At 35.3% G+C, this 17,770-nt stretch overlaps 1 protein-coding gene across 1 annotated transcript in view; it reads left to right on the forward strand.

Moving 5' to 3' along the window:
- THSD7B (thrombospondin type 1 domain containing 7B) overlaps positions 1-17,770 on the forward strand; it is a 568,319-nt gene that overhangs the window by 334,482 nt on the left and 216,067 nt on the right. Inside the window, exons 11-12 of the mRNA XM_078070024.1 lie at positions 2,553-2,747; positions 8,652-8,915. Of these exons, the coding sequence (XP_077926150.1) occupies positions 2,553-2,747; positions 8,652-8,915 (459 nt within the window). The remainder of the gene's footprint in view (positions 1-2,552; positions 2,748-8,651; positions 8,916-17,770) is intronic.

Below are 17,770 nucleotides of genomic sequence, written 5' to 3' on the forward strand. Positions count from 1 at the left end.
TCTGTCCTACATAGCCCTGTCAATGTAATGAATGTGTTTAGGGCATATTTGACATATTGTTTGACTAATGGTGGTTTTTAAGTGTGGTGCCAGAATCCTGTGAGATTCAACCATGCTTTTCTCCTTTCCTTCATCCCTCAGATTCTGAGGATGGCCAAGGAAGAAATGAGCCATGGAGAGTGAAATGTGTGCATGTGTACCTGAGAGGAGAACTATCAGCCTGTTTGATTTAGAATAGAAATTAAAAATTAAATACAAAAGGATAATAGTAGCATTTATTGAACCTTTAGTGTATGAGAGAGACTGTCTTAAGCCTTCTCACAACTCTGTTATAGGTTCTCTTATTATAATCATTTTAAAGATGAGTCTAAGCACAAAGATTAAAAAACTCCATGTAACTCCCAGATGTTTGGAGTTAGAATTTGTATTCATACCATTTGATAAGAATGTCTCTGAATTACACCATATACTATCGCTATTCTTTATTTTTGATGCTTTCTTTCATTAATGCAAAATAGCTCAATATAGGCATTCATAAATCAGTGTTTGCTAATTTAGTTTATAGAAATTCAAGATATCACTGAATGTTTATCGTAGTTGTCAAATCATAAACTCGTGGAAAAAAAAAAAACTTAGTTGGAAAAAATACCTTACTTGTGTATACATAGGGGTTTGGGTTTCAAATAGCAATTCTTTTTAAAAGTATTTAACGTTCCTCTTCATGTTAATCAGTGCATTGTCCTCTTGGGGGGGAAAATACCTTGGCAAGATAAAAGTCCCCCCCAAAGTCAGGTTGGTTATCTAAACATGTAATTCAAATAACATTTGCTTGTAGCCTACTTAAGATAAAGTATGTTAGTATATTCATCATTAATAGCTGTAGAATTCCCAACAAAACAAACACAGGTGATGTGGCTTTATGTGCAATGGATTTCATTCCTAGGATGTAGATAAAAACAAAAGCAAAAATTATTCAAAACCAGTGAATAACCCCACCTGCCACAGAGCAGGTGTACAAATTGGGAAGTATTGTGTATGCATCCATTGTCATCTTAGCTAATTTCTTGGTCCTAAAACATTCGATGGATTTGGCTTTCAGTTATTTAAAAAAAAAAAAAAAAAAAAAAAAAAAAGATTGAATTGTTCTCTGCACTCAGAATAACAAAAGGAGCTCAGAATATAAGAGGAATGGGCAATTAAATGGAGTCCCTATGTGTAGTTACCCTGCATTTTAGAAGTTTTCATATAAAGTGTTCTTCACGACGTTGGTCCTAAGCTGTGATATGTTTATTACCTGTAACTTGGTAGATTTGAGTTGTCATAAAAACGATCCTAAACTATGATTTCTTAAGGATGAAGAATTCAGCAAATATCCATTAACATATACCATCCCCACAGGCACCGTGCCAAATGTGGGTTGTCGGTGGACAGGCTGCATCAGAACCACCTGGGGCACTTAAAGACAAAAATATGCCTAGAATTCTCCCCCAGAGATGTTGATGCAGTAGGTCTGAAGTCATGCCGTAGAATCTGTGTGTTCTCCCAGATCTCCATGGTTAGGAATCCGTTTAGAAGAGTAGTTTTCACTCCAGGGCAACATTTGGCCATGTCTGGAGGGGGTGTGTGCTGCTGGTCTCTAGTAGGTAGAGGCCAGGGATGCTGCTAAATGTCTTCCAGAGCACAGGAAACAAATACCTACACAAAGTATCCAACCTAAAATATCAGTACTGCCAAGGTTGAGAAATAGTGGTCTAAAGAATATAAAGACCCATTCCTACCAAGTCCATAATTAGGATGAATAAAAGATAGCATTTATAATTGAATAAAAAGTCATTAGCCCAAAGAATCAAATATAGAATTAAATTTCATAAATTCTTTACCTCAAGATTATTAGTTATTTTATGGTCTGAGTAGAGATCTTCTAGTTGAAAAAATTTCTGTGAAAGTTTGAAGAATTCTGCAATTGATAGGATATCTGTAATGGGAGTTACCTGGATAAATTTTGCCTATATTTGAAAAAAAAAATACTTAAAATTTTAATCCTGAAATGTTAATAAGTAAAAAAAAGTTTACTAATAGACAACAGAAATTTTTAAAAATACTGGTTGTGAAGTGAAAATAGGACCATTTCCAGAAGTGCCAAACAAGCAAAGTAAATTAAAATCTAGGAAGAATTCACATGATACTCATTTTTTGTCCCTTTTTTGTCCTCCTATCTTAACACTCTTACACATTCTTTCCTAGTTTTACATCATCCCTAGAGATCAGATAGTCACAAGCTCATGTACAATAAATTACTGAAAGTTCTTTTGGTTGCTGTCGATGCAACCAAATTGGATTAATAATGAAACCAATTAAATCTTCAGAAACCTCCACTGGCAACGATAAATGTTTAATTTCCAGAGAGAAATAAGGTTAGCTGTGTTGAACACCTTTTATAATCGGTGATAACCAAATTTTCAAACATTGGGGGATTCTGCTATTTTGTTGAAGAATAAGCAGCAGACTGATTTAATCAAAATGATAAAAGAATCCATTTTTTTTTTTTAAAGCGGTCTCCTGTATCTCTGATGATAACCAGTTAGCAGCAATGATGGAATGCCTCAAGCAGACAAATGGCATGCCTCCCCTTGTACAAGAATGCACAGTCCCGTGTCGAGATGACTGCACCTTCACAGTTTGGTCCAAGTTTACGCCCTGCTCCACCAACTGTGAAACAACCCGAAGTCGACGGCGACAGCTCACAGGTAGGGTATGCCTTCCATTTCTTAGCTTCAGACAAGGGATGCACTCCCGAACCTGCCAAAGAGAATGGACGCTCCAGAAACCTAGAAATTATATCGGGTCTCTCCTTTTCCCAGCCCCTCCCTGACATTATGTATCTTCTGCATCTATGCCTGGGACATAATATGTACTGAATTAATACTTGTGAAGTGAATGATGTGAACCGTTCTATAGCTATGAAGTTCCTCTCTCTGTGGCTTTATAATCTTCACAGTGGTAAATGGCAACATAGCCACCCACTACCTTGGAGTAGTTAATGGCAAAGTTTCTGGTATTTTGGTCATGCCAGGATCTCAGCAGGGTGGAAAGCAGTGACTGATTTGTAAAACACATCAAAGGCAGATCTAATATTTTGCCATTACTTTACAAACAATTTGACATTTTAAAATTTTAGTGGAAGATAAAAGTCAAATTACATATATAGGTTCTGCTTTTGTGGTATATTATTTTGGTTCTGTTTACATCCATGCAATTTAATGGAAATTAAAGCAATTAATAGTTAAGGTGCTAGAGCAATTTTTGCCTGTAATAAACAAATAATTGATGCAGTGTAGTGTATTGCACTACTTGTCTAGATAAATATCCCACAGTTTTTTGTTGTTGTATTTGAATATGCAGAAAACTTAATTTAGGTAATAAAGACCCAAAGGAAAAATGCCAAAGTAATCATTGGGATAATATAATTGTTGTTGACATTGAAGAATTAAGCACAGAAGACCATTTGTTCTTACAAGCAGTTCAAGTGCTAATTCTCTTGGTTTCAAATTCCCTTTGTTTGAATGTATGGCTTACAAGATTATGTTTTAAATTTAACTCACTCTAATGGATTTACTTAATCGATGAGCTCCTTTAACAGGGTTTCTGCACACAAATCAGAAGCCCATTCATGAGTGTAGGTAAAATATATAATCAAATAGAAACAACTAAATATGCTGTACTTTGTGCTCTCTTCTACAAAAATCTGTGCATATATAACTTTGCGCAACATTGCTTGTGTTTCTAAGATGAAAAAAGTTCTTATAGGGAATATAATGGGGTAGAATGTGTTTGACTGGAGTAATATCAAGTTCAGGGGTAACAGTAAAACTTCATGTGCACGTTCATACATAAGGCTTCAGAAACCATCATCCTGGCAATTCTCTTTATCTTTGAGATGAGAATTTCCTTTAGAGGGAAAGGAAGGTTTTAATTAGTGGCCAGTTTTCTTTCCTTGAGAGTTTATTAATGGTATTGTATACCTGCAAATTGAGAATGGGAATATTGAAAAACCTAGGATATTTATTGAACTAGTGCAGTTTGTTATGAATTGTCAAAACTAATGCATTTGGTTTATTTAAAATACACTTTTTATGTAAATATTCGAAGAACCATTGTACATTTTCTGCACACTCTATCCCAAGATTATTCCTATAAAAAACTATTTAGAATTTTTCTAAATTATTATTGGTTATGGTTTTTTTCTGGGTAATTGATCTTTGTGTGATTAATTGATCAAATGATCAAAATGATCTTCATGTCTTGGAAACAAAACTGGTCAATTTTATGAAACGTATGAGTTGTAGGAAAAAAAAAAAATTCTGTATTATTGTGTGTGCAGTGAGCAGTAGTGAATTGTAATTTTTCACTTAAGACTTATTTTTATTGTTGTGGTACTGTGCTTGTATTTTGGTCTCACATGTAATTTGGTGGTAAACTTAAGTAATCTCTAACATGAATGGTAGTAAAAGGCATGGACTTAGACCGTAAAACAGTGTGATTCTCTTTAACACAGACACACATAAAGAAGCACATAGACAAAAATACAAGCCACTCCATGGAATGAGGGACCATCTAGTGTGTTTTTCTTTTTTCCATTTTTAACAGGGGACTTTAATTCAATATCTGGATATCTTGGGTGTTATACCTAAACTAGATCATCACAGGTTTTAGATTGAATGGTAATTATAGCAGCTGTTTATACATTGCTGAAAATAATCTATTAATAGATTTGTTCAGGTTATTAATATACAAAATAGCTGGATAAATAAAACATTTAATATATACTTGTTTTTTGTTATTGTGGGAACAGTTAAAAATTTCCCTCTGACTTAAGGGGGGGAAATGTCTTTACAGTTGTATTAGGGATTGGTTTTCTTGTTAGCTTGTTTTTTTAGTAGTAAACAAGTTCTGAATCCAAAGGCTAATGCTGATTTTTTTTTTCACTATAATGTAATCAAAGTAAAGGACCACTAGTAATTTCTTATTTTGAGAACCATTTCTGTATTAACTTAAATCCTTCTTCAAACACTGATGTCATGTAATTAAGAAGGTTATCCCATATATAAAGACTGCATATATTAGTACAGAATACTTGTTCTGCCAGGAACTTTTGGTTACCTTGTAGATGAATATTTTTCTTTCTCCTGTCTCTTGCTGTCTCTCACTCCTTTTGTCTTCCCTTTCTCCCCCACCCCACTTTTTTAAGCCTCCTTTTCTTAATGAACATTTTTCTTGACCACTTATGCCTGCTAGGCCTTAGGAATACTACTAGGGAATAGATAGACATGATCCTAATTTAAGAGTTTACAGTGTAATGGAAGCTCGAGATTCTATTACAATTAAAACAATATAGAACTTGTGACAATAGTGGTCATATTAGTGTTACATTAGCTTCTTATTGCTGCTGTAACAAATTACCACAGTGGCTTTAAAACACAAATTTATGATCTCATAGTCATGTAGGTCTAAAGCAAACTTCAGTTTCACAAGGCTCAAAACAAGATGTTGGTGACTTTGTATACCTTTCTGGAGGCTCTAGGGGAAAATGTATTTTTCCCCCTAGCTTCTAGAGGCTATCCACATTCCTTGGCTCATGACTCTCTTCTTCCTTCTTGAAGTTCAGTAAGGTTGTATCTGACTATTCTCTCTTAGGAAAGGCTTTCTAATTTTAAGACCATGTGATTAGGTTGGACCCACCCAGATAGTCCAGAATAATCTCCTCTCAAGGCCCATAATCCTAGTCATATTTACAAAGTCCATTTTGCCATCAAAGGTAGCATGATTACAGGTTCCAAGAACGGAGGAGTGAACATCCTTGGAAAGGCATAGTTTGTGATAGGCAGGATAATGAAAGTACAGAAGGGTACCTTTTCCATACCTGAAATGAAGAGTTTCAAGGATGGCTTTCTGGCAGGGGTAATGTATTAGTTTGGACCTGAAGGACGAGTAGGCATTAACTAAACAATGGAGGGAGGTTGGAACTTAAGAAAATTTCTGGCATAAGAAATTCAGAGGCCAGAAACCAATGAGTAATTTCCAGGAACTGAAAGATGCTCAGTATGTCTAGCTTGTAAAATGCCAGAGGCAGAACGGCACAACATGGGCAGGAGGCAGGTCCTAATGGTTTCGGTACTGCAGAGCCTTGATGACCATAGCAAGGGATCTAGACTTCATTCCATGAACTATGATAAGTCACTGAAGAGTTTTCAGTAGATGAATGATGTGATCGGACTTCCGTCTTTGTGAGCTACTTCTAGCTGCGGTGTGGGGAGAAGATGAAGGGAATATGAAGTAAAATGGCAATAAAATACTAGAAGAAGCTGTTGTGGGGATTTAATCTGGAAATTTGGAGATGGGCTATATACGGGTGGTATTGGTCAGAATGGAAATAAGGAGTGATTCAAGAGATATTTAGTCATTTGAAATGATAGATCTTTGTCATTAAACAGATGCAGGTAATACAATAGAATTCAAGTGTGACATTTTAGATTTTGACTTGGTCATGTTGATATAATTGGGAAATGAAGATGGAGAAAGAAAGCCCCAGGTGTGAAGAGGTTGAGTATGGATTTTGCCAGGTTGAGTTTGATTGGCCCTTTAGGTTCCAGTCTGTAGCTCAGAAGCTTGAGCAAGAAATCTAGAATGGAGATAATAATTAAGAATTTAAGAGTTATAGAGGGTCCTTTAAACTCGATAGCTGAAGGTAATGGATTATCAGAAGAGAAGAGAACCTAGGGCAGTGCCCTGAGAAAGCCCATCAGTTAAGAGATGTAGAGAGGGGAAATAATGCAACAAACAAATGAGATCTTACCAGAGGAATGGAGGGGTAAGGGACAAAAAGGTAAGGTACAATGGAATTTGGGAAGGCCATTTCAACAATGATGGTGTGGTCAACATTCTGAATAATCATTAAATGATTAAGTCTGAAGGATAAGGTATAAAGATATTCCAGGGCTTCATTTGTTTTATTACTTTGTCAATAGTAAGTAGTTTCAAGGAATAGGTGGACTCCGAATCCAGGCTTAAATGAGTGAGAAGAGATTAGAAATTGAAGAGATGGAGAGAACAGTTTTTTATGGACATTTAAGAAGCACCAGAGACTTGGGTATGTTAAGTGCTGGTAGGAAGAAACCAGTCACCATGCATTGACCTATCTTTCAACCAGTAAATTCTCACAGCCAGAATGAGGCTGTGTTTCTCAAACTTTTTCTCATTAAGTGCTCCTAATGGTAGAGGCAAGTGTATACATCCTCCCAGAGAGATAGTGGCATGGGTGAAGCTCTTGCAAGATCATTTAAGACCTTGCAGGAATCCTTATTTATTGTGGCCATAAGTAACATGTCAGACCATAGAGCCAGTCATCCAGGCAGCAACTATAAAATTGTGTATAAACTATTTGACAATGAGATAATATCCCATGCATCAGCTTGAATCCAGCATTTCTAAAACACCTATAAACACTGGGAATAAGACTAATAAAGCAGCCTACTTCATTTTTTTTTTTAATAACCAGCCAAGACTCAAGCTGATGACTTATTACTGAGGAAACAAAATATAATCAGTTAGATCTATTAGAAAATTTTTAGGAATCTAGTGGAAGTGTGTTGGCAGGAAAGTTGAATCAAGTTACATGCTGACTTGAAATGCCATTAAACATGAGTATCAAGTACTCAGAGCAGTGGGAAATGATTCTGCATTCTCATTACTCAAGGTCCATCACTAAAAGGTCCATCAAAGTCAATTGGTAAAGGTAAAGTCATATTCTAGAATACTTAAATGAAAAAGGTATCTCAGAGTGGAAGCCATAGCTTTTTCTCAGATTAAATTACCCAACATTATTTGAGCATTTATTTCCTTTTATTGTGTCAGCATTTGTGAGCTTACCAAAATAAGTTCTACTTTGTCTGCCACACCCCAAGTGACATCTAGCCTCACTCCAGGTCCATTGTATAGGATGATATCATTTTGTTCTTTGAATAAATAAACTGGTTCCAAAAATGTACATCAAAAAGAGAGGATGTTAATATTTCTGGGGTTTTGTTGGTTTCCCTGGAAACCATTAATTTCCAGGAAAACTGAGACAAGGTAATGTTTGTTCTTACCAAGTTATAGGGAAAATCATAATAAATTAACAAAAACTTTCTAGCTGTTGAGTCACTATAGCAAACATCTTTTAGTTTCTTTTTTTTTTTACCACTATCAATGTAAAACCATTTTTTAATTTTTTTTTCAAATTAACTATTTTTTTTAAGATTTTATTTATTTGAGAGAGAATACAAGCTAGGGAGCGGCAGGCAGAGGGAGAGGGAGAAGCAGGTTCCCCGATGAGCAAGGATCCTGATGTGGGCCAAAGGCAGACGCTTAACCAACTGAGTTACCCAGGCACCCCTCAAATTAATTTCACAGTTGCTTTGGGAGTTGCTTCCATTGTCCTAGGATTTGCTTTCGTGGCCAAAAAAAAAAAAAAAAAAAAAAGGGAGAAGGGCGGGGGAAGGCTATAAATATAGCCTATATTTGATGTTTAGTAAACAAACACTAGTAAAGACAATAATGTGACTTTTAATAAAGCAGATGTGAAATTAATATATCAATGTCTCTTTTTGGAACAGGGAAAAGCAGGAAGAAAGAGAAATGCCAGGACTCTGACCTGTACCCTCTCATAGAAACAGAACTATGCCCTTGTGATGTATTTATATCTCAGCCTTATGGCAACTGGTCAGATTGCATTCTTCCAGAAGGCAGAAGGGAGTCTCAACGAGGATATCGGATACAAGGAGACAGCAAGGAATGTGGAAAAGGCATGCGCTTTCGAGCAATAGCCTGCTCTGATAAAAATGGAAGACCTGTTGACCCCTCCCACTGCAGCAGTTCTGGTAAGAAGATGGGTGAGGAGTAACAGATGGGAATATACACATACAGTCCAGGAGGTGTATCCAAGGTCTGGAATTACTGGCTTTGTTCTTTAGTAATTCTTTCAGTTCTCCTTTGTTAATAACACACTGCCTTTCATAAAATATAGGCATTTGGGATGCACATATCCATATTTCAGTGACTATTTGGCATATGATTATTTTGGATCTTTGACTCCCCTCACTCTGTACTTCACCTTTGGCTACTTGGTTAACTGTGGATGAGTGCAGTTGCTTTACTTCATTGGAAAAGCCATATTTAATACAAAATATATTTTATGGTGCTTTTTGGTTCTCTGATCATACATACAGAAAGCATCAGGCCTTGAATTTCTTCTAAGGTAGTTGACAAATTACCAATGAAAATGATTTTTTTGTTTTAATTTTTTTAAAAGATTTTTATTTGAGGGAGACAGAGCAAGAGAGGGAACACATGCAGGGGGAGTAGGAGGGAGAGGCAGACTTCCCACTGAGCAGGGAGCCCTATGGGGGGCTTGATCCCAGGACCCCGGGACCATGACCTGAGCCGAACGCAGTCGCTTAACGACTGAGCCACCCAGGCACCCCGAAAACATTGATTTAAAATGTTTTACAATGCAATATATAAGTATACCCAAACTAATAGAATAAAACTGTAGGAAAAAAAGTCATCTGGGAGAATTTTGTGAGCTGTTAATCAGGAAGAAGACTGCGTTTTTTGAACCTTGAGAGAATTTGAAAGATACGGGTAAATGAGGAAAAGAATGAGACTAAATATAGTTGGGATAAATGTTGATGGGGTTGCTGAGACTAATGATTATAATGGAACTTAATGAATTTCATACTCTAGTTTGTGGCTTATTTTTTTAAGACTAAAATGGTTAGGAATTTTACAGAATGTGTGAAAGAATTCATGTTTGGCAAACTCTGGAGGAAAAAAGATTTTGGTCTCTATCATCAAAGTCTTATGTTCTAATAAGCTTTCTCAATAACAATGGTAAGTTGAATTCAGTTCTGTTATAGAACTCAGGTAAATGACAGTTTTGTCTTCATTGCCAATGGATTAGCTGTTCTTTAAGATATGCCTGTATCATCATATGAATGCAACTTGAGGCTTAATAACTTTTTAATTGTTGATATCATTGCTCTGCTTCCTGGGTTACTCTATAAAATTTTCTTCAGTGATTTGACTCAGAGAAACATTAAACACCTCAGAAACAAGTTGTGGACCCATTTTATGGAAGCCAAAGCTGGTTGACTTTAATTTTTTTTGGTTTTTATATATGTATTGGCTTATTTTTCTAAAAACTGATTTTCCTTTTTCCCATTGAAATATGTTTGACTTACAGTGTTGTGTAAGTTTAAGGTTCCAACATGTCAATTTGATTTCTATATGGTAGTGATTGCCATTGTAGTGATAATTAGCACTGATATCACATTACAGAGTTATTTCTTAGTGGTTGGAATAATTAAGTTCCAGTCTCTTAGCAAGTTTGATTATAAAGCAATATTGGTGTGTATATTCACTATACTGTGCATTAAATCTCTAGGACTTATGTAGTACTCATTGTAAATTTAAACAGTTTGATGGCATCTGTCCTATCCACCCCTCCCCACCTCTCAATTCCTGGTAACCACCATTCTACTGTTTTTACAAGTTTGACTTCTTTAAATCCCACATATAAGTGATATCCTACAGTATGGGCCTTTCTCCGTCTGACTTACTTTACTTAGTGTAATGTCCTCAGGGTCTATCCATATTGTAACAAATGGTAGGATGTCCTTTCTTATGGCCAAGTATTTCATTTTTTAGATATGAGATGTATATTTATCATATATAGATCACATCTTTATCCATTCATCTGTTGATGGGCACTTAGGTTGTTTCCATATTAGGCTATTGTGAATAATGCTGCAATGAACATGGGAGTATATATATTTCTTGGATACTCTATTTTCATTTCCTTTGGGTATATACCCAGATGTGGGATTGCTGTATCCTATAGTAGATCGATTAATTTTAAATTTTATTTTATTATGTTATGTTAGTCACCATACAGTACATCAAAGATCAGTTAATTTTTGAGTAACTTTAATATTGTTTTCCATAGTGGTTGAACCAATTTACATTCCCACCAACAGTGTACAAGGGTCCCCTTTTCTCCATATCTTCCTCAACACTCCTTATTTCTTGTCTTCTTAATTATAACCATTCTAACAGGTATATGGTGTTATTTCACTGTGGTTTTGAGTTGCATTTCCCTAATGGTTAGTTATGTTGAGCATCTTTTCGTGTACCTGTTGGCCATTTGGATGTCTGTGGGAAAATGTCTGTTTCTCTGCCTATTTCATAATTAGATTGAATGTGTTCTTTGTATATTTTAGATATTAACCTGCTATTGGATACATGGTTGGCAAAAAATTTCTCCCATTCACTGTGTTGCCATTACATTTTGTTGATTGTTTCCTTTGCTACGAAGAAGCTTAAGTTTGATGTAGTCCTATTTGGTTTTTTGTTGTTCTGGTGACCTATACAAAACATCATTACCAAAACCAGTGCTAAAGAGCTTCTTCACTACATTTTTCCTAGGAGTTTCCTGGTATCAGGTTTTATATTTAAGGCTTTGATCTATTTTGAGTTAATTTTTTGAGTGCTGTAAAATAGGGGTCCAATTTCATTGTTCTACTGCATTGTTCTCCCAACACCATTTAAAGATACTATTTCCCGGTTAGGTGTTATTTCTTCTCTTGTCAAGTATTAGTTGACTGAAAATGCATGGGTTTTATTCTGAGCTCTCGACTCTTTCATTGGTCTGTTTCATTTTTATGCCAATAATACTGTGTTTATTCCAATAGCTTTGTAGTATAATTTGAAATCAGGAAATGTGATCCCTCCATCTTTGTTCTAGCTTTGGCTATTTGGGGTCCTTGGTGGTTCCATTTCTCTATGTGAAGAATGACATTTGAATTTTGAAGCGATTACATTGATTCTGTAGAAGGCTTTAGGTGGCATGGACATTTTAACAAAATGCTTCTGATCCATGAACACAGGTTGTTTTTTCCATGTGTTGTATCTACTTCAATTTTTTTCAAGTAAGTTTTGTGGTTTTCATTGTACAGATCTTACACTTGGTTAAATGTATTACTGGGTATTTTATTGTTTTGATGCTATGGTGAATGGGATAGTTTTATTTTTCAGATGCCTCATAATTAGTTCATAGTAACGTAAATGATTTCTGTGTGATTTTTTTTTTTTTAATATCTTGGAATTTTACTGAAGTTGCTTAGTTTGAATAGTTTTTTGGTTGAGTCTTTGACATTTTCTATGTACAAAATATCAACTGCAAATAGTGAAATTTTACTTCTTCCTTTCTGATTTGGATGCCATTTTTTTGGTTTTGTTTAATTTCTCCAGCTAGGACTTCCAGTACTGTATTAAGAGAGGTGAGAGTGAGAGGGCAATCTTGTCTTTTTCCTGTTCTTAAAAGGAAAGCTTTCAGTTTTTCAACATTGAATATAATGTTAGCTGTGAGTTTGTCTCACAGCTGTCAGTTTTTCAACATTGAATATAATGTTAGCTGTGAGGTTTTTTTTTGACAGTTCCAATATAATATGTTTATCTCTTATTCTATTAGTGTGATGTATTACATTTATTGATCTGTGTATGTTGAATCATCCTTGAGTTGAGGGGATAAATCCTACTTGATCATGGTGTATAATCTTCTTAATGTGTTCTTTATTTCAGTCCCCTAATATTTTGTTAATTTTTTCATCTATTTTCATAAGTAATATTGTTGTATAGTAGTCTTTTCTTGTAGTGTCCTTATCTGGCTTTGGCATCAGGCTAATGCTGGCCCTGTAGAAGGAGATTGGAAACATTTCCTCCAGTTCATTTTTCCCCCCCTTTGGAAGAGTTTGAGAAGAATTGGCATTAATGTTTTTCTTAAATGTTTGGTAGAATTCACCAGTGAAGCCATCTGGTCCTGGGATTTTCTGTATTGGGAGGTTTTTGATAAGTGATTTAAACCCTTTATTCATTATTGACTTGTTCAGATTTTTCTAATTCAGTCTTGATAAGTTGTGTGTTTCTGGAAATTTGGCTCTTCTAGATTATATAATCTTTTGGCATGTAATCATTCACAATAGTCTCTTATGATTCTATATATTTGTGGTATCAGTTATGACGTCTCCTCTTCCTTTTCTAATTTTGAGTCCTTTTTTCTTAGTTTAGCTAAAGGTTTGTCAATTTTGTTTTTAAAAAGTCACTTTCATTGATCTTTCCGGTTTTTCTGATCCCTATTTCATTTATTTCCCCTCTGACCTTAATTAGTTCCTTCTGACAACTTTGGACTTAATTTGTTCTTTTTCTAGTTGTTTGAGGTGTTGACTTAGTTTGAGATCTGATTTCTTAATGTATCCATTTATTGCTATAAATTTTCCTCAACTATTTTTGCAGGATCCCATAGGATTTGATCAGTTTTTCCATTTTCATTTGTTTTGAGTCAACTTTCTTTTTTTCCCTTTATTATTATGTTCAGTTGAGTTAACTTTCTGATTTCCCTTTTGATTTCTTTGGCCCATTGGTTGTTCAGAAATTTGTTGTTTAGTTTCAACATATTTGTAGACTTTCTAGCTTTTTCTTACTAATTTCTAGTTTCATACCATTGTGGTCAGAAAAAAAATTATGATTTCATTCTTAAATATTGGTAAGTATTATTTTGTGTCCTACTCTATGTTCTATCCTGGAGAATGTTCCATGTGCACTTGAGGAAACTATATATTCTTCTATTAGATGGAATGTTCTATATAGGTCAAGTCTGTTTGGTCTAAAGTATGGTTCAATTCTAGCATTTCCTTGTTTTTTTTTTCCTGTTTGGGTGATCCATTACTGACGGTGTGGTGTTGAACTCCCCTACTGTTTTTATATAATTGTCTATTTCTCTCTTCAGGTTTGTTAGTATTAATACATTCAGGGGCTCTGATAATGGATGTGTATACATCCGTTGGTATATTCTTGATATATTGACTCCTTTATTAAATAATCTTGGTTTCTTTTTTTTATTTTTTTGGCTTGGAGTCTCTTTTGTCTAAGTATTGCTATCCTTATTTTCTTTTGGTTTCTACTTGCATGAGATATATTCTTCTGTCCCTTCAAAATTTGAGTGTATGTGTGTCTTTAAAGGTGAAATGAGTCTCCTGTAGGCATCATATGATTGTCTTGTTTCTCTATCCGGCCATTCTATACCTTTTGATTGATGAATTCAACCCATTTATACTAAGAATGAATATTGATATGTAAGGACTTACCACTGCCAATTTTATTATTTGCCTCTGGTTGTGTATCTCTCAGGTATTTTTCCTTTTTCTGCCTACCCTTATAAATTGGTACTTCTCCACAGTGATATGCTCTGTCTCCCCCTTTTTTATGCTGATTAATCTACTCCAGACTTTTGCTTTGCAGTTATGATGAAGCTTACTTAAAACTTCTCACAGATAAAACTGTCCATTTTGTGATGGTAACTAATCTCCATTTGCCTATGGAGTCTCTACCCTTTCACCCCTCCTTTTTGTATATCTGATGTCACAGTTTACCACTTTTATGCTTTACGCTTTTATGCTCTTCAATAAATTATAGTCACTATGATCATTTTTAATACTCTTTAACTTTTATACTATAGTTCTGTGGTTAACACACATTCTAGCAGAGTTAGTTTTCTAATTCTATTTTTCAACTTCATCAGACTGTTCTGCACTTTGATATGTTTCCCTGTCTCTGATTATCATCTTTTCAGCCCACCTTGAATTCTTTTCAGCATTTTTTGCAAGTCTGTTAGTGGTGAACTCCCTCAACTTTTCTTAGTTTGAGAAAGGCTTTATTTCTTCCTCCTACCTGAAAGATAACTTATGGATCAGGTATTCTTGGCTAGCAGTTTTTATCTTTTAACACTTTGAGTATGCCATCTATGTGTCATATACTCTCTCCCGGCCTATAGAGTTTCTGCTGAGAAATCTGTTGATGGCCTAATGGGGGATCTTTTGTAAGTGACTTCTTTCCCATGGTTGTCTTTAAGATTCTTTACCATTGATTTTTTTTTTTTTTTTTTTTGACAGTTCCAATATAATATGTCTTGGAAAAGGTATTTTTGCATTGAGGTAATGAAGTCTTCTGTCAGCTTGCTGGATATGTATATTTAAGTCCTTAGGTTTGGGAAGTTCTCAGCTTTTGTTTCTTTAAACTCAGCCTACTTTTGCCATTTTTTTTCTATACACCAATTTTATATGTTCTTTATTACCTTAAGTTTGTAGTTCTTTTTCTTTTTCTTTTTCGTAGAGACAAAGTTAGCAGGCACTCACATGGAGGTGTGGACGGGCAGAGGGAGAGAGAAAATTCTAAGCAGGCTCCACACCCAGTGCGGAGCCCAGTGTGGGACTCTGTTTCACAACCCAAGATGAGGATCTGAGCCGAAATCGAGTCAGATGCTTAACCAACTGCGCCACCTAGGCACCCCTTAAGTTTTTACTTAAATTCCAGTTAACATACAGAGAAATATTCTCAGGTATATAACATAGTGTTTTTTTGTTTTTGTTTTTGTTTTTTAACACTTCCATACAGTACCTGGTGCTCATTACAAGTGCAATCCTTAATCCCCATCACCTATTTAACCCATCCCCCCACCTACCTCCCCTCTTGTAACCATCAGTTCTCTATAGTTAAGAGTCTGTTCCTTGGTTTGCCTTCCTCTCTCTATTCTCTTTTTTCCCCTTTGCTCACTTGTTTTGTTTCTTAAATTCCACATATAAGTGAAGTCATATGGTATTTGTCTTTCTCTGACTGACTTATTTTGCTTAGCATAATACTCTCTAGCTCCATCTATGTCATTGAAAATGGAATAGTAACATTCCATTATGCATATATCTACATACACATACATACATACATACCACATCTTCCTTATACATTCATGAATTCATGGACCGTTGGGCTGCTTCCATAATTTGGCTATTGTTGATAATGCTGCTATAAACATCAGGGGGTACGTATTCCTTTGAGTTAGTACTTTTGTGTTCTTTGGGTAAATACCTAGTAGTATGATTGCTGGATTGTAGGGTAGTTCTATTTTTAACTTTTTGAGGAATCTCCATACGGTTTTCCAGAGTGGTTGTATCAGTTTGCATTCCCACCACAGCAAGAGGGTTCCCCTCTCTCCTCATCCTCGCCAATACCTGTCTCTTCTGTTGTTCATTTTAGCTATTCTGACAGGTATGAGATGATAACTCATAGTTTTGATTTGTATTTCTCTGTGAGTGATGTTGAGCATCTTTTCATGCGTCTGTTAGGCATCTTTTCGGGTCTTTGGCCCATTTTTTTAATTGGATTACTCATTTTTTGGATGTTGCATTTTAGGAGTTCTTTATATATTTTGGTTACTAACTCTTTATCAGATACGTCATTTGCAAATATCTTCTCCCATTCTGAAGGTTGACTTTCAGTTTTGTTTCCTTAACTGTGCAGAAGCTTTTTTAATGAAGTCCCCATAGTTCATTTTTGCTTTTGTTTCCCTTGCCTCAGGAGACCTAGCTAGAAAGAAGTTTCTAAGGCCAATGTCAAAGAAGTTACTGTCTGTGTTCTCTTCTAGGATTTTTATTGTTTCAGGTCTCACATTTAGGTCTTTAATCCATTTTGAATTTATTTTTGTGTATGGTGTAAGATCGTGGCCCAGTTTCATTCATTCTTTTGCATGTTGCTCTTTAGTTTTCCCAACACCATTTGTGGAGGAGACTGTCATTTTTTCCATTGGATATTTTTCCTGCTTTATTAAAGAATAATTGACCATATAGTTGTGGTTCATTTCTGAGTTTTCTATTCTGTTCCACTGATCCATGTGTCTGTTTTTTGTCAGTACCATTCTGTCTTGATGACTGCAGCTTTGTAATAAAACTTGAAGCCTGGAATTGTGATGCCTCCAGCTTTGTTTTTCTTTTTCAGGATTGCTTTGGCTATTCAGGGTCTTATGTGGTTCCATACAAATTTTAGGATTGTTTATCCTAGCTCGGTGAAAAATGCTGGTGGCATTTTGATAGGGATTGTATTAAATGAGTAGATTTCTCTGGGTAGTATAGACAATTTAACAATATCTGTTTTACCAATGCATGAGCATGGAATGTCATTCTGTTTCTTGGTGTCATCTTCAATTTCTTTAATAAGTGTTCTGTAGTTTTCAGAGTACAGGTCTTTCATCTATTTGGCTAGGTTTATTCCTATGTATGTCATTGTTCTGGTGTAACTGCACATGGGATTGATTGCTTAGTTTCTCTTCATTATCAGTGTAGAAATGAAACCAATTTCTGTACATTGATTTTTGTATCCTGCAACTTCACTGAATCTATCAGTTCTAGCAGTGTTTTGGTGGAGTCTTTCAGGTTTTTCTATATAGAGTATCATGTATCAGCAAACAGTGAAAGTTTGACTTCTTCCTTGCCGATTTGGATGCCTTTTATTTCTTTTTATTGTTTGATGGCTGTAGCTAGGAGTTCCAGTACTATGTTAAATAAACGTGGTGAGAATGCACATCCCTGTTTTGTTATTGGCTGTAGAAGAAAACCTGTTTTAGCTTGTTAAGGATAATGTAGCTGTGGATTTTTCATACATTGCCTTTATTATCTTGAGGTATGTTCCCTCTAAACCTACATTGTTTGAGGGTTTTTGTCATGAATGGATATTGTAGAAAAAGCATCTGACAAAGTACATCTTTTGAACCATTTGTTTACTTTTGGGTGCACGTGTTAACTAGCAATCTGGATCCTGTGGTGCAGTATGCCAAGGCACTTTTGTTCTGTTA

This window comes from Halichoerus grypus, chromosome 4 (genome assembly GCF_964656455.1).
Source record: "Halichoerus grypus chromosome 4, mHalGry1.hap1.1, whole genome shotgun sequence".
Taxonomy (NCBI): domain Eukaryota; kingdom Metazoa; phylum Chordata; class Mammalia; order Carnivora; family Phocidae; genus Halichoerus; species Halichoerus grypus.